The 19,407-nt window shown below is 42.8% G+C and overlaps 4 protein-coding genes across 4 annotated transcripts; 1 reads left to right on the forward strand and 3 right to left on the reverse strand.

Moving 5' to 3' along the window:
- Positions 1-134: 134 nt before the first annotated feature.
- On the reverse strand, positions 135-4,056 carry RB195_004093 (uncharacterized protein; the record flags this gene model as incomplete). The annotated part of the gene is made up of 17 exons (XM_064178867.1): positions 135-197; positions 254-331; positions 405-533; positions 593-736; positions 935-1,033; positions 1,303-1,468; positions 1,526-1,662; positions 1,721-1,819; positions 1,889-2,006; positions 2,089-2,258; positions 2,319-2,434; positions 2,911-3,047; positions 3,116-3,206; positions 3,422-3,582; positions 3,640-3,713; positions 3,770-3,877; positions 3,937-4,056. 17 exons carry the CDS (start codon positions 4,054-4,056, stop codon positions 135-137), a joined length of 2,010 nt encoding a protein of 669 aa, XP_064033074.1.
- A 2,260-nt stretch (positions 4,057-6,316) lies between these two features.
- Positions 6,317-7,840, forward strand: RB195_004094 (uncharacterized protein; the record flags this gene model as incomplete). The annotated part of the gene is made up of 4 exons (XM_064178881.1): positions 6,317-6,420; positions 7,013-7,071; positions 7,507-7,607; positions 7,733-7,840. 4 exons carry the CDS (start codon positions 6,317-6,319, stop codon positions 7,838-7,840), a joined length of 372 nt encoding a protein of 123 aa, XP_064033075.1.
- Positions 7,841-9,105: 1,265 nt separating this feature from the next.
- Positions 9,106-10,243, reverse strand: RB195_004095 (uncharacterized protein; the record flags this gene model as incomplete). Its single annotated transcript, XM_013438889.2, has 3 exons — positions 9,106-9,716; positions 9,774-9,999; positions 10,127-10,243. The coding sequence occupies 3 exons, from the start codon at positions 10,241-10,243 to the stop codon at positions 9,106-9,108; spliced, it is 954 nt and encodes a 317-aa protein (XP_013294343.2).
- A 6,948-nt stretch (positions 10,244-17,191) lies between these two features.
- On the reverse strand, positions 17,192-18,210 carry RB195_004096 (uncharacterized protein; the record flags this gene model as incomplete). Its single annotated transcript, XM_064178907.1, has 3 exons — positions 17,192-17,751; positions 17,815-18,040; positions 18,094-18,210. The coding sequence occupies 3 exons, from the start codon at positions 18,208-18,210 to the stop codon at positions 17,192-17,194; spliced, it is 903 nt and encodes a 300-aa protein (XP_064033076.1).
- Positions 18,211-19,407: the final 1,197 nt, after the last annotated feature.

Here is a 19,407-nt window from a genome sequence, read left to right on the forward strand (position 1 = left end):
CAACACACGCGCTCCCTCTGCTTCTTTTTGCTCCATTGCCACGTTTCAATCAAATTCGCCTCACATAACGCAGTATGTGTGACACTCTAGATGTCTGTTTATTTATTTTTGTTTATTTATTCAAGTTTGGGAATCTACAGCTTTGATCGGCCATCCTTCATCATTGGCCCGAGGTATTTCTCAAACGTAGGCAATACCTAAAAATAGGAGATTGCTGTAAATCGTGGATTTACGAAAACACCTCGATAATCACCTCAGTTCTGTTCAATTGGCTTTTCTGTGCCCATTCCAGTAAAGCCGGATAGACATTTCCGTCGCGGCGTCCAAGAACCTCAAGCAAAGATTTGCTCTACTATGACGTTTTAAATCTTTTTTTTTTTCCTCATAGAAAAAATTCCACCAACTGAATGCAGCTCAGCATCGTCGAAATCCCAACTGTCCACAAGAGACACGGCATTTGGCCGTAACCGTTCCAGACATCGATAAATTCCTTCTCGAACAGCATCCGCTTGAATGTCGGACATAAATCCGCCCTGAATAAGGGAACGTTTGAGGCTGTGGTGAAATCAAGGTAGGAGAACCCACGCCTGACCTTCGTGAACTCTCCTTGACTGGCTGTTATCAAATCGAATACGTATAAGGTGGCTAGATCGGTCAACGGAGCTCTGAGTGACGGTTCTGAGGTGGTGGCGATTTTTTGTAGGAAGGTCTTCACGAGGTAGAGGCGAACATGCATCTAAAATTGAAACCGTGCAAGTTTTTAGTTATGGCCAACTCTTCAACAGTTTTCATTAAATGTGAAGAAATGTTTTAATTAATTCACAGGATTATTCGTTCTCATCTGTGGATCGCAATTCGCACCAATGCTATGAACGGTGACGGGTATCTCTCATTCAGTTGTATTAATTTTAAATATTCTTTGCTTTGGCCCTACCCGCGATGCCTTGCACAGTTCTATGGAAGCACGATTCCATCCCTCCTCAGGTGTCGATTCTCGCTGGTGTCGTTTTAGGGCATTGTAGGCACGGAATACCTGCAAGTATTAGTATAGTCGGGTCAAAACGACCTGAAGCTCGGTCCAGTTGCGTAGGCGGCTGCGCTCGAAGCGATGCGGTGGAGCGTAGCGGTTAGAGTCAATCAGAGACCGTTGCTAGCACTACTCATCACTACACTTCGCGATGGTTCCACCTGGATATCAAGCCCTGCCGCTTACGCTACTGCACCGCGCATCATGCCGTCCTGACCCGACCGTATTGCAGGCGGTTCCCGTGGCGGAGACATCCGAATGGATGCAGTTAATACCTGCTTTCTAGCCACATGCTCGAAATCGTGCACGATATCCGCATCCGAATAGTTGTCCCACGTAGTAAATCGGGACCGGACAGATTCTGGCTTACCGATGTATCCACATATCGCTGCCAGATGAGCGCTCCCACCACGCACCTCCTCAGCAGCCTTCATTAGGAACCTACAGCGAACGTTTGAGAATCCAGGAATGTTCCGCTACACACTCTCTTCAACATACCTGGCGACTTGAAGCAGCATCACAATATTTTCACCCTCATACGTACAGCCACCGACTGAATAGGCATAAATTTCTGGAAAAGCAGAAGCTAGAGAGTAACCATGTCCTCCGCAAGCCAGTCGGCACTGTTCAATGCCCTGAAGTGGGGTATTTAATGGAATTTTTTTTAAAGCGAAACGCTCGCTTCGAACTCACCTGCGCTGCTTCCCACGAGACGACGGACTTCAGCCCCGATGACAGCGCGTGGATTTCTGGCAGGAGCTCAGTGTTCCCTTGCGTTAATTGCTCAGTTACCTTAAATATGATGCGGAGTGCGACACCTTATTCCGAAAAACTGGCAGAATCTCCGGAGATCTCCATCACCTTCATGTACAGATCTCGGATTTCGTATGCTGCGAACATGAAGGCGAACGCACGTGCGAGTTGTGGCAGGAGACGGAACTGTTGGGTTTGGTAGTCGAGGATTTGCACTTCTCCACATCTATAGGCTCATATTTTGATCTCATTTCCATCCCACCGTTCATTATGGACAACTACCACAATTTTTTCTGCAAGAGACCCACCCTTGTGAAATTTCTCCTTGCCTTCGAATTGCCGAGTAACGAATCGCTATACAAGTGGCTGCAGCGAGTTGTGTAGCCTGATCTTTGATCATTATCGATCTGACGAATACCATCGTTCCGTAGTTTAACTTGGAATGCTTGGGTGCTATGAAAGTACCGTCCTCTTCAACCTGAAAAGTGAGTGACCATGAGGCGCTGGTCAGCAAAATTCTGCGCGGATGGTGTTCTACCTTTGAATGCCTCATAAGCATGTGGTTCCGCGGTATCCTGTAGTTATCGAATAGTAGGAATCCATTGTCACTGGAGTTGAATCCGAATTTGGGACCTATGTCGCCAACTCGTACTCCTTAAATACTAACTACAATAGATATGGACTAAAATGCTATACTTAAAGGCAGCGTACCATGAATCTGACCTGGTGAGGCAATATGCAGGAAAAGTTAGAGATGGGGTTGTAGATAGCAGAATCCAGGTGATTCCGCTCATCTGTCCCTAACTGTCGTAAAAAAAAACGCCGTGGGAACCGTTCTAATTCCTACGAGGTACGTTAGAACACTTCTTTGTACGCACGTTTCGGTCCACATAGCAGCCTACTAATTGGTTTCGCTTGAATAGGCTGATAAGAAGACATCATTGATCTTCGAGCGGACCTGGCTCGTGCGTTTTTTTTAACGACAATTAGGGAGCGATGAGTGTAACTACGGATCCTGCAATCGACAACCCCATCTCTAGCTTTTTCCACGGATTCCCTCAGATTCCCTGCTTATGCTGTTTTTGCGTGGCAATTTCAACTTCAGACGCTATTGTCCCTGATTACAGTACCTTTTAAGGGTTTGTGAGTCTCCAGATCCCTCAGTTGTACTATAAACGGATGTGGCCCGCGGCAAACGCCTTGAGTGTACAGCTGAGCCACAACTACAGCATAATTCGAGGATTTTCCTAACGCACCTGGCCACCATCTGTAATAGAACATCTAGGACGATTCGCAGATTTTTTCAGGAGGAAGAGTTTTCAATGTGGGACTGACTTGGCTGAGGTTATGGTTGGTGAGTTGATGATGAACTCTTTGGTCTTTGGATCATAGGTGGCTGTCGTTTCCAGATTCTTCAAATTCGTTCCTGGAAAGAATTAGGCCAGGTCAACGGTATAACATCACAATGGGGTATGTTCGGATCAAAACGATCCGGAACTTGGTGCAGTCCCGTAAGAGGCCGCGCAGGAAGTATTCGAGCTGGCGATTGCGATCAGATGGGACCTTTCCTGGCTCCACTGACTTCGCCTACGCAACTGTACCAGGCTGCAGGTCGGTTTGACCCAGCTATACAATGCTCACCGTGTCCAAGTTCGGTCTGTGCGTAGGTCCCAATGATTCCCCGAGCAATCGCTAAGGACAGCCATTCATCCAGCTGTTCATCCGTTGTCTGCCCCTGTAGCGTCGGAATGAACATCACAAAGTGCAGTGATAGCGGATGTAGGTCACGGCCCATGATCAGACTGGAATGCTCTGCTCTCGGTCTCAGCACGAATCAATGTTTGCGCGGTGGGACTCACGATTGAAAGTACATTCCTTCGCCGAAGAAGTCCGACGCGTCGATCTGCTCCAGGTTGTCCGTCATTGCAACAATCTAATAATCGAACGTTAACAGCGAAGAATCCTTCAAATTCGGGAACATTGCCCAACCTTCCTGGCCGCGTTATCGATTCGTTCCTCGCGAGTCATAAACTCCACTGGAGTTGGGTCCTGCAGCTCGGGTTTCGACTTCACGAACGTCAGAATCTCCGCTCGTCGCTGGAATTTTTTTCGTTCAGTTTTTTGCACATCCTGGATTTGTGGTCATTTCATTTCACCTGCAGTTTCTCGTCACCATCGTAGAGAAAGCTCGCCATTTTACGTACATCGAAGGTGCCGGCATGTCGTTCTTTTGTAATATCTGGATTATCTCCTGGTTGTATTAGAGGGTTACTCATCCTTGAAAGAGAAAAAAAGGAATGTGTAGGTTTAAGAGAGTTCTGATGCGATATCGACGACCCCGTTCAAAGCAATCACAGAAGTTGTACGAGTTCCAGAATCCCAGAATTCAGAAAAAGATAAGGATTTAGTAGAGTGGGGGTTGTGGAGGATTTATTGTTATAGCGATATTATTGGCTGCACATTTATATTGAGCTGGTTTAGTTCGGCACGAAAATATGACATAAATAAAAATAAATACAAATACATAAATATCAATAATATAACAACATAATAGTGTAATATAGTATATATATATATATATATATATATATATATATATACGCAAAAATAAAATATGACAGAATTTCTTTCGTATTTTGCACAAAGTTATGACCTGCTGATCAACTGTGAACGATCGATAATCGATAACGCGGCATAGCAGGATGATCAACGAACATGATACGAATGTAAGATTAAATTACAATGCATTATACACAATATATCGATCCTGGACCGTGATACTCGTAGTAATGATGGAAATGGTGAAAGAAATGTCTTTGGCAGCGTTCTTTTTTTCCAAACCTCTATTGAAATCCACAAATGAGTGCTGTTATCGAAACAAATAAAGGATTAACGTAAAATACAATCGATCCTACACAGTAAAACTTGTGATAGTGGACGTTACTGTCAAAGAACAGTCTTTACAAGTGTTTTTTTTTTCAAACGTTTTTTGAATTGCAAAAATAAGAGGAGATATCGAATATAACAGGAGAAATTTTACTCCGCTCTGCGTGATCACGCGATATTGATTATTTTTGATCTTTTTTGAACACAATAATGGACATAAATTGAGTTCCGGTTTTAATAGAGTTTGTAATTTTTTTTGGTGTTCGTAAGATTCTCGGACTCAGACAAAGTTAACAGTGTTCCATTTTTTAGTCTTTCTTTTCTGGTGCACCATTGCTGTATGTGAACAAATAAATAAACAAGTAAATAAACAAAATAATAGCCAAGTCTTAGCGGGAATAGACAGCAAAATGACCATTACAGGATTCACGTGGTCCCAACGCCAAATGTCGGTGTTTATACGTGATATCATTCGAGCAAAGTAGACTACGTTGTACGTACGTTGCACGTACACCACCGCTACACTACGTATGTTATCGAAGAAAAAAAAGGAGACACCAAGCGAAATCGTCTGGTTATATATACAAGGAAAATTCCCTCACGGACACAACACAAATGTAGTAGATGAATTTTTTTCTCCATCTGGAAAAAATTTGAAAACCAAATCTCATATCGTTCTGGATTGGGGGGGGGGGGTAGATGTCCTGAGAGGACTCTTCACTTTCTGGAGTAGGAGAACGACATGTTGATGCGTTTCCGCCACGAAAAGGATTGCGTCAGGCCCCACTCACAATAAGTTTGCCGACTTTTTCTTAACTATCCTGACATAGACAAATGTGTTTTTTTTCTCTTTTTGGTGCACTATCTGTGCATGCGAATAAATAAATAAATAAATATCGTTTTAAAGTGCTATTCTAGCGGCGTAAATTCCCCCACATTACGCTGAATTTTGGAGAAACCACTCCAACCATCATTCTTCATTTTAGTTTACTGCATTTAGATTTAAAGTCATTTATCACATCTTTACTGTAATTGCACCATTTTCGGGAATTTATAGCAGTGTTTCTGATGATTTTGCGAACTCTAGGCCAGTGCTAGGTGAACCGCCAAATTGTTCCAGAATTTCTGAGCAATTCTTACCTCCGGAGAACAATGACCGAGGAAAAAAGGGATCAGATAGAAATCATTGAACAAATTTTCACAAGAGACCAAAATAACAGCAATTTAACACGAAACGACAAAAAACAAAACAAAACAAAAAGAAATGATGGAAAGTGATAGGAGTCTCAAAAGAAAAAAAGGACGGAAGAATGTCTTTATTTATATTCTTATTAACTGAGAACTGGTTTTCCTGATGATTCCCGTTTGTCTCCGTTTATATGTATTGGTTCTTAGTATTTTCAGTCCCTGATACCTTTTTTTTAAATTCTGGAGACCATTTTGCAAAAAATCCCATGAATTCAGGTTTTTTAGTGGCGAACGTGATGAGAATTACTCCCTAGATGTTTAGTTTAATGGTGAAGGAACAAAGAAGGAACACAGAACAGCGGTGGGAGTTCTCGTATCGATTGATTGCTGGCTGATAAGAGTTCACCACACCCCGACATATGTGATTCGATAGGAAACAGGTTTAAGTGACAAATTTAATGGATGTTATCCGGAGAAAGTAAGCTGCTTCCTGAAAATCAACGGAACGGCGGGGATCCACATTGGTGTCAAAGGTGTCAGGAGTTCCTCCTTACTCGCGTGGATAGGTAGATCAAACAGTAGGGTCGATGGTGATCTCCGCACATGTTCCACATCAGCTTTTTTTCCACGTTTTCCAATCGAAATGATGGGAATGGGCTGAATTTGTTCGATTTTTGCGTTCTCGGTCTCCCCTTCCGATGTTCTCCGTCTTCGTTTATGGATTTTTTTCCTCCTTTTTCATTTTCCTTTGTGTTCTTATACTTCCTTTCAAATTTATTTATTTATTTACTTATTCATATATACACCAAAGTAAAGAAGAAGAGAATAAAATAAATCAGTAAATTACAGAAATCTTTCTCGAACATCATCGGATAAATAGTCTAAGAACTGCAATCTTACGAATTTTTGCTTTAAAACTGGCGGGCGAAAAGGAGGTCCCAACGCGCATACGATTTTTTTTTTGAAAAAATTGTTTCCAAATAAACATTCGGTTTTTGTAGCAATTAATAAATAAGTCTGGAATACAGTGAGAATTGCAATGCTCTTCGTTTAGTTTTTTCTTTGTAGAACTAAAATTTGACAATCTGGGACCCATCTCAACCTTTTTCGTCATCTTCGTCATTGCCAGTCAGTATATCTTTCTTAATTATTCATTAGGAGATCAGTGAAACTCAAGGATTCCTCAAACGTTAGACTCAAATGGCATAAGAGACGTGGTAAGTTATTTAGTTATTTATTTTAATTTTTATTTTTTCAATTATTTGGCATTTATTATCTATTTAGCAAGCTAATTAGTTGAGGTAATTAATTAATAATTAGCAATTAGTTAGGGCTTTTAAAACCACCAAAATGGCTAGGAAAAACGTTATAATTTTTCAAAAAATATGCTTGACAGTTTATTTCGAAGATTTTCAACAATGCAGCGAATTCCGCATTGACAGTGAGATTGACGTATCTCCGACAAATTATGGATATTATGACGAAAATGGCATGATGGATGTGCAGCTGCAATCAGTTACTTTAATATCCGAGCACTATATAAACCCTTACTGCTTGTTAAAAATCAATAGAACATATTATTATGCTGAAGTTCATTGAAAATCGAACTTTTCGATCAAATCTGTACAGTTCTAGTTTTCTTTTTTTTACAGAAAGGAAAGCTGATATTTCTGGATGGCAGCGAAAATTGCGTATCCTCGTGGTCTCCAAGCCCCCTCAGATCGATTGGGCATACAATTTGGGAATAATTGAGGTACGTTATGTTTCCATACGCTCGCAGTGACCTTCTTTGAACTGCGTCAGATGTTTCACTGAATCTCCAGTACCTATGAAGCTTCCTGATCGATTAGGTTGATCCTGACTACGTAGTCATTCAAGTTATCGACGAAGAATGCAAAAAATGACTTGCCTGGAGTTAAAATGTGTGGATTACTCGACTCTCTGATCTCTTTGGTCTCACATGGAAGAGCTGGATTTGTGGATTAAAACTGTAAGTGAGGCGAATGGGTAGCAGAAGCGTCCAAATAGCAGAGGGGTTCACAACAGAAACATTATAAAATTTGAAATGACAATCAAAAGTAATAGAACGCCTAGCGTTTGAAGATTCTGTAGCTTACCAGAGGAAGGGGGAAGCGACGGTCACTTAAAGTTGACCTGAGAAGACCTGTGGTGCAATTGCGGTGCGAACGTCACTCATCTCCGGAGTCCAGCGAGCTGTGAACCGCCGGCACAAATACACCACTGGTCGGGTCGCTTTGACCAGATTCTCCATGCGGTATCCAGGCGAGGAAAACAAATAATGTCACTGTCCCTATCAGAGTCTCCGTACATTCACCTTCAACGTCTATTTATTTGTTTATTTATTTATTTATTTATTTATTTATTTAATTTATTTATTTATTTATTTATCTATTTATTTATTGAAAACACCTGCAGGTGTGCCGTAAAACATAAAAAAAAACAAGATGTCTATGATAACTCCGCCTGATTTTCTCGCTTCACCTTGGATGATTAGCTTTGACACTAAGTTGTGCCATGGGATCCATGGAAAAGGAAAACATGCGAGAGTTATCGAAACGATACCGAAATCCATAATACTAGTGCGGAAAAATTCTAAGGTGTGCGAAGAAAATCGGGAGGTTTTGATCTGAAGAGAAAACAGCTCAAAAATTTTCCAACATATGCGACATTACGGCGGTGATTCGTGGTTTATTCAGGATATCAGCCAGTCATTACAATCATTGTATTTATTTTTCTATTTCTTCTTTTCCTTACAACCAATGGTGTTAACGAACTGTGAGAATTATTGATTTTTTAGACTGCGATTTAGCTGGAAGTGCTGAAGTACTGTTTTGTATGGATCGCATTTATTTCCTGACAGATTTTGTCCTCAAAGTACGAGTGTAGAGGTTTATACTATAACATCATACGCTTTTGTGGTAAGCACCAGGTTAAACTAGGGCTCTTAAAGTTATTTTGCTTCTAAGAGGTTCTAAGAAGTCAGAGGAAGGAAACTGTCCTTTTGTGTGTATTTTTGTTTCCAAAAAGTTTTCGAGAAGGGCAACTTCTTCTTAGGCCCCAAGTGCGCTGAACTAAGTAAACGAAAAAGCAAATTAGCGAGAAATTGTGGTTGATTCACAGAAAGGAACTCGTTTGTAACTCTTCCGCTTCTGAAGGATTTTGTGTGAAAGGAACAGATACGTACGGTATGATTTATTCTCATTCCGGAGGAATTTGCGAAAAAGCGGGAATTAGATCTTCTTCACCTTCTTCTTCATCTTCTTCGCTTTTCTGTATCCAGAATCAGGTGGGGCCGCATACCCAGCAGGGCGGGATTCTACATATGCGCTGCGACGAGGACATGGGCAGTACGCGGCGTCCTTGCCCGGACGTCCACGCGATCCAGGCGAGCCGGGCTGACCATCGTTTCCTCTCTGACCTGGTGTGCCAGGAAGTCCATTTGGTCCAGGTCTGCCGGGAGTTCCAGGTATGCCATCCTTGCCACGCAAGCCAGGTTTTCCTTGTGAACCAGGACGACCAAGTGCGCCCGACTTTCCAGGTGCTCCTCTGCCACGGCGGCCATCTTGACCTTTCATTCCAGGCTGACCAGGTGGTCCAGGTAAGGCTGCAGGTCCAGCGGCTCCAGGTGGACCCTGAGCTCCAGGTACTCCATGCTCTCCCTTTCGCCCTGGTTGTCCGGGATGGCCAGTTGGTCCTGGATTTCCTGGTGGACCAGGCGGCCCTGGTAGTCCCGGTGGTCCAGGAGGGCACCTGATGCAGGCACTGGGTGGTGGAGGACAGTGGATAGGAGCATACACAGTCGTGTCATCTCTTCCAGGAGGGCCTGGACGACCGGGGTTCCCTAAACAAATTCTGCTTAGTTGCCGAGTCATTTTTGAAGACAGATAGTCCAACTAACCTGGGGGTCCAGGTCTGCCGGGAGGTCCTGGAGGTCCCGGAGGACACGTGATAGTGATTGGTGTACAGATGCACCATGGTGGCAAACCTTGTCGCTTCTGACGGAAAATCGAATTGAACGGATTTTCGCGTCGCTTCGACGGCGGTGTCACAAGCAGCTGCACATCCATCATGTCGATCCATGCTGAGTCGGTTTCGGTGCGGAAAACGGCCACACTGCTGAGGACCTGCAGAAGTTCTTATTTGGAATGCGACGAAGCACTTCTCAGAACACCTGTACACTTAGAATGTACTATTTCTGTACGGTAGTGTTAGTGGGGGAAGTAATCGATATGCATTGTATGTACCGCTTACCATGTCGTGAATTTCGTTGATTTCTCTGTACAGCGTGGGAATGGAGAGGAGGCAGGCGAGGGTGGCCAGGATGGCACCCGTGGACGCCACCGCCATGACGGGTTTCTCGACACCCATTATTCGCAGCGCTGAATAGCAGTCGAACGCACACTCCTTTTAAGAGCGTTCCGATTAGTAGTTAACTAGTTCTGCGAAAATTCACTTCGGTTTTAAAGTGCTCAAAAACACCGATCGAACGGTTTTGCGCAGGTTTGCATATTGCAGCATGAAATGATTTCACATTCGTGGAAACCTGTTCGGAAATATTAGCCTCTATTAACGGACCTCCCACGAATGCTCAACATTCGACGCGAGCGCGAACGCGAGATGGCCCCATAAATACGAAAAAGCCAAAGATTGTAAGATTAGTGAGTGTTCTTGCTGCTCCACTGCTCCCCGTACGTAATTCGGAGACTGTGTACCTTTATCGTCCGAGTTTATGTTACACAGCTATTCCGGACATGGCGACGCGGATGCGCTGGCCGTTCTCCATTTCTCGGTAGGATCCGTCCGGCTCAGGGCGGTCAAATTACGGATGGTCAACGCAGCTGCTTCGTAGTGTCCATTTGTGTCGCAGATTGCATTTTTCATCATTTTTCACCGTCATCTTCCTCATTTCGAGAAACTACTCTGGAAAACGATTGTGATACAGTAATCCTCCTCAAATTTCAGTCGTAAATCCTCACTCTCAGATCCATCCATTCAATTGGTGAGGTTCAGACTTAATTTTGTGCCTAGGAGGGATCCAGAACAAAGTGTTCGAGTGATTGCTCTTCCCCAGTTGTTGTTACGCAAAATCTTTTAACTTTGTAGCGATAGTACACTGACCTATACCGTAAAATTCACAAGCAAATAATGAGGGATTCCCTGAACCTCATAAAATTTCACTATCCCCGGTGGACGTGCCTGACTTAGCTCGATAGCCTGACTGAAATCCACCCCGACTCCCTGCCTTCTGCCTAGTTTATTGTTTTCGTAACTCTTCTACGAACATGAGGCCTCAAAAACAGACCAGTCTCATTATTTCAAGGAAAGTGTGAGAAAATGTGCAAATCATGGATTTAGTAGGTGAGATTCGCCTCAATTTATGCCCTTTATTTCTCCTGGTACTCGCGGATTTTGCTGAAAATGAGGATTGTTTGAATTTCTTTTGGGTAAATTAGCATATTTGGTTCAAAAGTAATTTAGAAAAGCGATGCATAACGGCTGTCTTGCTTGTCTTGATACTTACTTGAAATAAGTTTCAGGTGCTGCACCGGTGCCTCACTTAGTCGTGAACGCTGCGGATCTGTCGCCGTTTTGATTTTTTACATGCTTTTGATTCACAGATTTGCGTTTTTTTTTCTTACCACGTTGTATCCGAAGAGAACTGCGTTGTGTTCAGTATTTCCCACATTACTTCCGTCTTCTGTTGTTAATCAAAGAGTAGAAACACCAAAATAAGTAAATATAAACACTATTTAGTATTTATTTTTTATTTTTATTTATTTAGCCCGAAAAGGTGAAATAAATTACAATTCATCCTTCTAAAAGATTTGTATGCTCTACAGAAAAAGATGACATCCATATATGTTGAATTTTATGCTTAGTTTTATCAAAGATTTAATCCAAATTATCCAAATTTTTAATTTTATCGAAAAGAGTTTTTTCTTCAAATTCTGATAAGCGTTTAGACGAGGCTTCTTCTGCATAGTTTGCACAGTTTTTTTTTTTACCTTTTTTGAAGTAGAAGGGACCAATTGATATTTTACGCTTCCATTCTAATGATTCTTTTTAGTTTCACAGTTTCTTTCATATATATTGTGCTATAGCTATGATCAATTACGGAAAAGATGTGGAAAAAGAGGAAAAGGGATGGATCCCTAAAATAATTATTCTTTTTATTTCTAATATTAAAAGTTTGATGACCTTCTCCCACATAGGATAGGTTTTTGAAATTGTAAATTAATTCAATTTTTAGTGGTTCGATCGTGATCTCACGAGCATTCGTCCATCCGTGACGTCTTCGCAGCGTTAGGACTCGCTCGCTCAGCGCAGAACATCAGCCATGTCGGTTGAACCGCGCGCTTCTCCTCCACTTGAGATTTTTCTGGCATTTTCGAGGAAGACACGCCAGTCAGAAGCTTTGTTGAGAAGAAATTCGTTGAAAGGAGCAAGCAGCTCATCCTAAAAACGCTGAAGTAGGCAGACGTGCATTAGACCGAACCACTTGAAAATGTTATAGTTGACGGAGTTTTATGTTCCTCAAAGAGGAACCACACCTAATGCATCTCCCAAGTTCTTTTGTTAGGGAAGTAATTGGCTGCCTTAAGCAGTAAAGTAACATTCTCTGTTTAGGACGTGGTTAACGAAGGAATCTCTGGAATGTTTTTCCTCTCTCAAATAACCGGAGAGAAATAAGCGAACTCTCATTTGTGCCATGTGATCCAACAAACCTTTGAAGTTTTATTTCATTCCCTTTTCTAGAAAGGGTCCACTTTTTTTCGAGATGACAGAAACGTCACAACTCCAGAGTGCATTATGGAAGTGTGAACAATTTGTTACCGCAAGTTTTTCCAGTCGCACGGTTGTCAAAGTTTCCGTAATTACTTATGTCTTATGTCTGCTTTACTCAATTAAAGTCGTACTGTTGTTCGAAAAAAGGAGTCTGAGAGTGTCTACTGTCAAACAAACAAAATGCTATGGGAATATGAGGCTTAGAAATATTCCAAATATTTATCGGTAAAAAAATGAGGGTAATATGTCTGGGATGTCAATTCGCCAGGGATATGCCAACGTCTCTGTGTCGAAGTTTATTTTAGAACTGTTTTAGGTTTGTCGATAGCGCAATTTAAGGAAGAGCCAAGATTGTTAACAAACTTTATTACGGCTAACTTTTCGGCGTCGTCGCCTTCGTCAGACTCTGGAAAGTCCGATCATTTGTGATTTATTCTCTCAAATGCCTCATCCAGAACGAGTCATCATTGTCATTGTTTTAGGTTTTTGTGAAAGTACCGTATGCAGCCACTTACGAGGGCTAGTCGGCGTATTTAGTCAGTGCTTCTATCTACACAAACAAGTTTGGTAGCAGTTTTTTTGGAGCCAAGAGGGATGAATCTTGTTGGCACTAGAGCGGTTTCGAACTATTTAGTGCGTGATCGCAGCCGAACCTCTTACCAATCGCGCTACACATGCTCTCCATGCATCTATAATATTATTGTACTGATTTTGTTTTGATGCCCCAAAGACTTTATCATTTTCCTTTTCGTACATAGAAACTATAAACCTATTTTTCAACCACTAACGTAGTCACTGCACTAAATGCTCGACTTGAATTGCAGAAGCGTAGTAGCGGCCGCTCGCTGATGAATCTCGAGAACGATTGATTCGAAGGTCCCATTCAGATCAACTGAGATATGGTGCGACTTCCTGCGTAATCGAGATATATTCTTCCTTGTGATTCATTTTAAAGATAGATCCAGGACGCTTCCAGCGATTTTTGAGGCAACTCTTCAGATTCGTGCTCCAAGAATTGTACCTCGACTCCAAAAGTGCCTGCTTTGGTTTTGTGTTCTATTTCCACCTATAGATGCTGATTCCGGTGAATTATTCTTACCATTCGCTCTTTGTCACGAATGTATAGGGTATTTGGCAGCAAATTTGTCATCATAACCTATTCAAGAAATAAGGTTAATCAAAATTAAAAATGATTAACAGTTCTGCTTAACAACATTTTCTGCGCGATAAAAACCGTTTGCAATGGACCTGAGGAGAAAAGAGAGCCTTGGCTCACGAGGTTTCTGAGGTTATGGAATTCGAATGTCCAGAACGAAACGAGAGAGGGAGCACGACAGTTCAAAACCTCCGCCGAACGGATAGGATTTCTGCTTCGCTTACATCTTCGATGAAGTGAGCGTTGTCATTAGATGATGTCTAAGGAGAGCAGACTGAGACAGCTCCGTTTCGGTTGTGGAAACACTGTCGAACAGTTCAGAACTTCACCTAGTTCGGAACTGTTTCTACGATACCATCTGTACAACATCAGACCGTATTATTTGTCCCACAAGTAGACTAGGAAATTGAATGAGATCCGATGTAATCTACCTGATTTCTTGCACGAGCTGTGGCGACGCATGCGGTGGTGAAACTGCGCGACCGCTATTCATTCGTTTTAAAGAACGTGCGAATGGCAGAAATAAGTCGCGAGAACCGACACCTTTAAGCGCCCATAGAGCGCAAAAACACGATGGAGCCAATTTCGATATTCGGGTTCAAATCTTAGCACACGAATCCAAAAGATTGGGTCGAAATTCGTTGGAATCGTCTTGGAACTACGCCAGAAACCCTATGATGAGTCGAAACGAAAAATAGCTCTCGATTACTTGGGAACAAGTGGGTTGTCTCGGATGGCTCTTCTGATTTGAGTGAGACATTCGTTTGAATGAGACGTTCAGGGAAAATCGCCCTTGTGGTCGATCTCGCAGCGGTCACTTCCAGGCTTCTTTAATCTAAGGTGACCATATAGTGCAGTAGCGATATTAACGAATGAAAAGTAGGCTTATAGTGTGTTTGTATAGTTCTGGAGAAATTTGTCCGCTTCGATCGTGAATTGAATCGCCGATTTCAGGTTCTGAAGAAGGCCATTTGCCAAAACATCATCCAAAAAACAATAAAAAAATTCATGTTCTCTTGTTTTGCCAACGAGGTTTAGGTGAAACTTTTGCGACAAACTCCTTTTCAAAGAAGTTCGAGGCTGTCCACCCCCCCCCAAGGAAAACGACCAGTTTCCGCTAGCGGGGTTGGCAAACCACGCGTTCTTAAATATTGGCCTGACGTTTCGACAAACTCGTCTTTTTCAAATGCCTGAAAGTTAAATGTATGAAAAAAAGTTTTTTTCCACTGGTAAATAAAAAAATTTTTTCTCTGTATGGAAAAAATTTTTAATACAAATTTTTAAATGTTGATTGGATTCTAGCATTCGTTTCCCAGTGCTGACTTTACTTTGTGATCATTAAAAACGAAATTATCGAAGTTTATCCCACTCAAAGCAGATATGAATAAAAAATGGTATGTTCCTTCTTCTGTTATATGTTCTTCCATTTTATTGTCGTTCCGTTAAATCGAGGTCAAAATCCACAGTATCGCTGGTTACAGACAATATTTTTCAGGAAAACGGGGCGTGATTAGGAAATATTAAGTTGCGATTGGGTGTGTTTCGGTAGATCACCTCATTTTCTGCAGTCCAATGACTTTCGACAGCTTCAAGCTGCGCGTTATGAGAGCAACGTTCGCTACTCAAGCAATGGTGAGGTAGAGGTGCACGTGAGGTAAGCTCTCCGCCCTGGCGTTTAATGATCCCCCGTGAGGGTCCCGCGGACGTGAACGTTCCGAGAGGAGCATCAGTTCTGGAATAACATACGGGAAGATGTGTTCTAAATAATAAAGTGAATATAGGTCGCAATGTGGCAGCACGTGGAACAAAAATTTTGGTATGGACCATGCGCTAACGTTTTCAGATGCGAGCGCACACATTGTTTAGAGTCCCATTGCGATGTTAGTGAAATTTGTGGGCATTTATGGATTGTCCGTGTCCAACGCTGAACTCGTTTGAGTAGATGTTCTTTTAGTTGAAGGCAGCCTCCCCAGAGGTGAGGTTTCCTCAAATTTGGTGGCTTGAAGAGGCTGGAGGGACCGCTATTAGTTCAGTGTTCAGTGTGACTCGTGCTTTTATGACAGTATAATCTAGTCAAAAAGATTCCGGTTGCGATCGAGCTGGGACCATCGCTAGCCCCAATCGGACTGCACAGATCGGTGGAGCTAGCGGTGGTCCCAACACGATCGCAACCGTGCAGCTTCGGACGCAGCCGCTTCCGCAACTACGCCGAGCTTCGGTCTTGTTTTTAGTCGACTATATCAAGTGCATCAGTTCTTTACAGACTCAACGAGTCCGCTAAGAACTGATTCACTTGATCAATTAGATCAATTCTCGTGTAGACGTCCATGTACGCATTCGTAAAAAATATTCTGTGATGTGATAATGCGGTAAACTCGTCCTTTGGTTCGATCGGACGTGAATTTGAAAATAGAATCAAATAACAAATCGAAGGGTTTTTAAGCGATATCAATTTCTATTAACGCTTTTTTGTTCCCTTTCCAACTTCTGACTCTCCACAATGAACGACCCGATCCTTGATACAATCTTTAAAAATAAATACTAAAAAGCACCTTCGAACTGTATTTATGTTTTCTTATTATGTCAAATAACAGTGAGAATAAAAAAAAAGGAAAAGTAGAATTATTAAATTGAATTAAATAGGAAATATAAATAAAAATCTATAGGGGGAAACAGCAAATTTTAGTAATCTGCAAGTCCCCTCTTCTCGAAACCTCGGGATTTGGGAGTGTATTTATGTTTTCTTGTTATGCCAAACATATGACTTTTCAATGCTAATGGGAATTCTATTCGATGAATATTCGAAAATTCCAGATTTGCGACTCGTAAATCAATGGCGGTCTTGGACCATCCTCTAGAATATGACGTAACTCTCAGATCTGTCCTTGGATTTCGCTCATTCATTTCCCTTCAGTTTGATATTGTGAGGGTTTTATTGAAACTTTTGCATGGATTATAAATTTAAGAATGAGTGGAGTCGATATTTCACTGGTCTTCGGATAATTTTCGCTAGAAGTTTGTGAAAAACTAGTCGTTTGGTGCTTCTGAGTCCTTCCTCCCCTCTGAAGAGACCTCCTCCGTCACCTCCTTCATGCTTGGCAGTATGTCATAAAAGAGCAGGCAGCACATGTCACCCAAAGCCTACCCGGGAAGGAGTCTGCAATAAATTCCTAGAAACACTACAAGCAAAAGTATGAATGAACTACTTACTGTAATCTGATTTAATTTCCCCTAAAATCATCTCGTTTTATAGTGGAATACATTTCCCATCTTGAATTCTTACAAATCTGAAGATATTTTGGGAATATATTTTTCTTCTACAAAAATATACAGTATGGTGGAATGCTTTATTTGCTCGAAGTACCGTAAACTACCTAGATCTTCTTCTTCTTCTTCTTGGCAGCCACATCGACAGCAACGCTTCGACGAGGGCAAGGACAGTAAGTGGCGTCCTTGCCAGGGCGTCCACGCTGTCCGGGAGCTCCCGGATGACCATCGTTTCCTCTTTGTCCCGGCATCCCCGACTGGCCGGGTGGTCCACGTGGTCCACCCTGCCCAGGAGTGCCATCGTTTCCACGAGCGCCAGCTTTTCCAGGTTCTCCGCGCATACCAGGCATTCCGGGCATTCCCGGCGCACCAGTTCCCTTTCGGCCGTCTTGACCAGGTGGCCCAGGTCGCCCATCCATTCCAGGGTGACCATCTTGTCCTGGATCTCCAGGAGGCCCCGTAGATCCTGGTTTGCCATCATTTCCGCGCTGTCCCGGGGTGCCTGGCCGTCCATCTTGTCCAGGATGGCCTGGAGGACCGTCTGGTCCAGGAGGCCCTATTGGTCCAGGCGGACACCTGATGCAGGCTCGAGGTGGAGCCGGACAGTGAATCGGGGCGTAAACGGTCGTGTCGTCTCTACCAGGTGGGCCTGGTGGGCCAGGATTTCCTTTAAAAAATTCCGAGATAACAGTGGTCTATAGAACCAGGGAAAGAACTGGAAAAGTTTTACCTGGTTGTCCTGGTTGTCCCGGAGGACCAGGTGGTCCTGGTAAACAAGTGACGGGTTCTGGTACACAATGGCACCATGCTGGCAATCCTTGCCTCTTCTGTCGGAAGATGGAGTCGAAGGGATTCTTTCGAGGTCGTGATGGTGGCGTTACGCGCACTTGCACGTCCATCATCTCGATCCATGCGGAGTCGGTCTCGGTGCGGAACACTGCCACCGCGTCGAGCACCTGGCGGAGGAGATTCGAAGAGCGTTAGAGAAACAAGCGCCTTAAAAGCTCACCAGATCGTGGATTTCGTTGATCTCGCTGTACAGGGATGGAATCACTGCGAGACATGCTGCAATTGCCAGCAGTGAGCCTATGGACGAGACTGTGACGATCTGCTTCTCCACGAGCATTGCCAGATGACCCCGTCGGCGAGGGCGCCACCTTTATAGTGCCGTCTCGCAAAACCGTTCTCGTTTAAAGTAACCCAACTGACGTTCTCCGCCCTAGCGTGGAGGAAAAAAGGCGGCGAACGAGTAGGGGGGAATTGTTGATGGCATTGATCATTACGCACTCATAGCTCTGCTCAGAAAGCACAGAAAAAATGACGGCGGGCCGCGGAACCGAAGCGTTCCCATTCGAACAGGTTTTCAAAAACGATTTCGTTTTTTCGGCGGGTAATATTGTCCTTGAAGGTGAGACCGTTATGAAGTTAGGAAGTAGACGGCGACTTTAATGATTCGACGAATGAATAGCATCCGACAGTGTGTGCGAATAATAAAAATTCTCGTCATTTTTACTCTGCCGCCTTTCAGCTGTAGGCGCAGTATTTGTTGACCTTAAATTCTTACGACATTCTATGCAATTCAGAGTGTTGTTTTAATTTCTCGTTCGTTTCGAAGCATCCGAACTACGCAACCTATGTGTACTCCAAGACAACTCCTAAGGGAGGTTTTCAGTTCTCTGGTCGCCTTCATTCATTTTTTATTATCATGGAAGAAGTGAAAGAATACAAATTTTCTTTTCCACATCAAACCTCCCCTCTGTCATTGCAAATCGAACTAACAGTATGAGCAGTTTTGCAATTTTCTGCACAAATAATCAGGAACTTCTTTTTTTTCTGGAAGTTAATGCAACGACATTGGTTTCTCCTAATTCGAAAACTTTGCTAGAAACCCCGAACCTCCACGGAGCAATTAATTTTATTATCATTCTATGTAGATTGGACACATTTCTGTCTCCAGGACTTTCCTAACCATCGATCGGAATGAAAGGAAAGAGAGGAGAAGCAGGAAAGGTCCATGTTTGGTTCTGGCTTAGATCCTTTTCCTTAAACCTGGGGGTGAAAGCGCCTACGCCCCGGATCCACACGGATCCGCGAAATTTTCTACGTGACATGAGGAGTTTTCCTAACAAATACAGAAACTATATGTGTAGGGAAAATTCTTCATAGTCATCTTAAGAGATTTTTTTTAATAAATAGAAATGTTTCCTTAGAGAAAATGATGAGTGGAGTCTACCGCCAGATACCTCATAAATTAACTACAGTGTCGTAGATTTAAATAGCACTGATGTGCGCTACAGGCGCTACAGGTGAAACATTGATGAAA

The sequence above is a fragment of the Necator americanus genome, chromosome I (genome assembly GCF_031761385.1).
Source record: "Necator americanus strain Aroian chromosome I, whole genome shotgun sequence".
Taxonomy (NCBI): domain Eukaryota; kingdom Metazoa; phylum Nematoda; class Chromadorea; order Rhabditida; family Ancylostomatidae; genus Necator; species Necator americanus.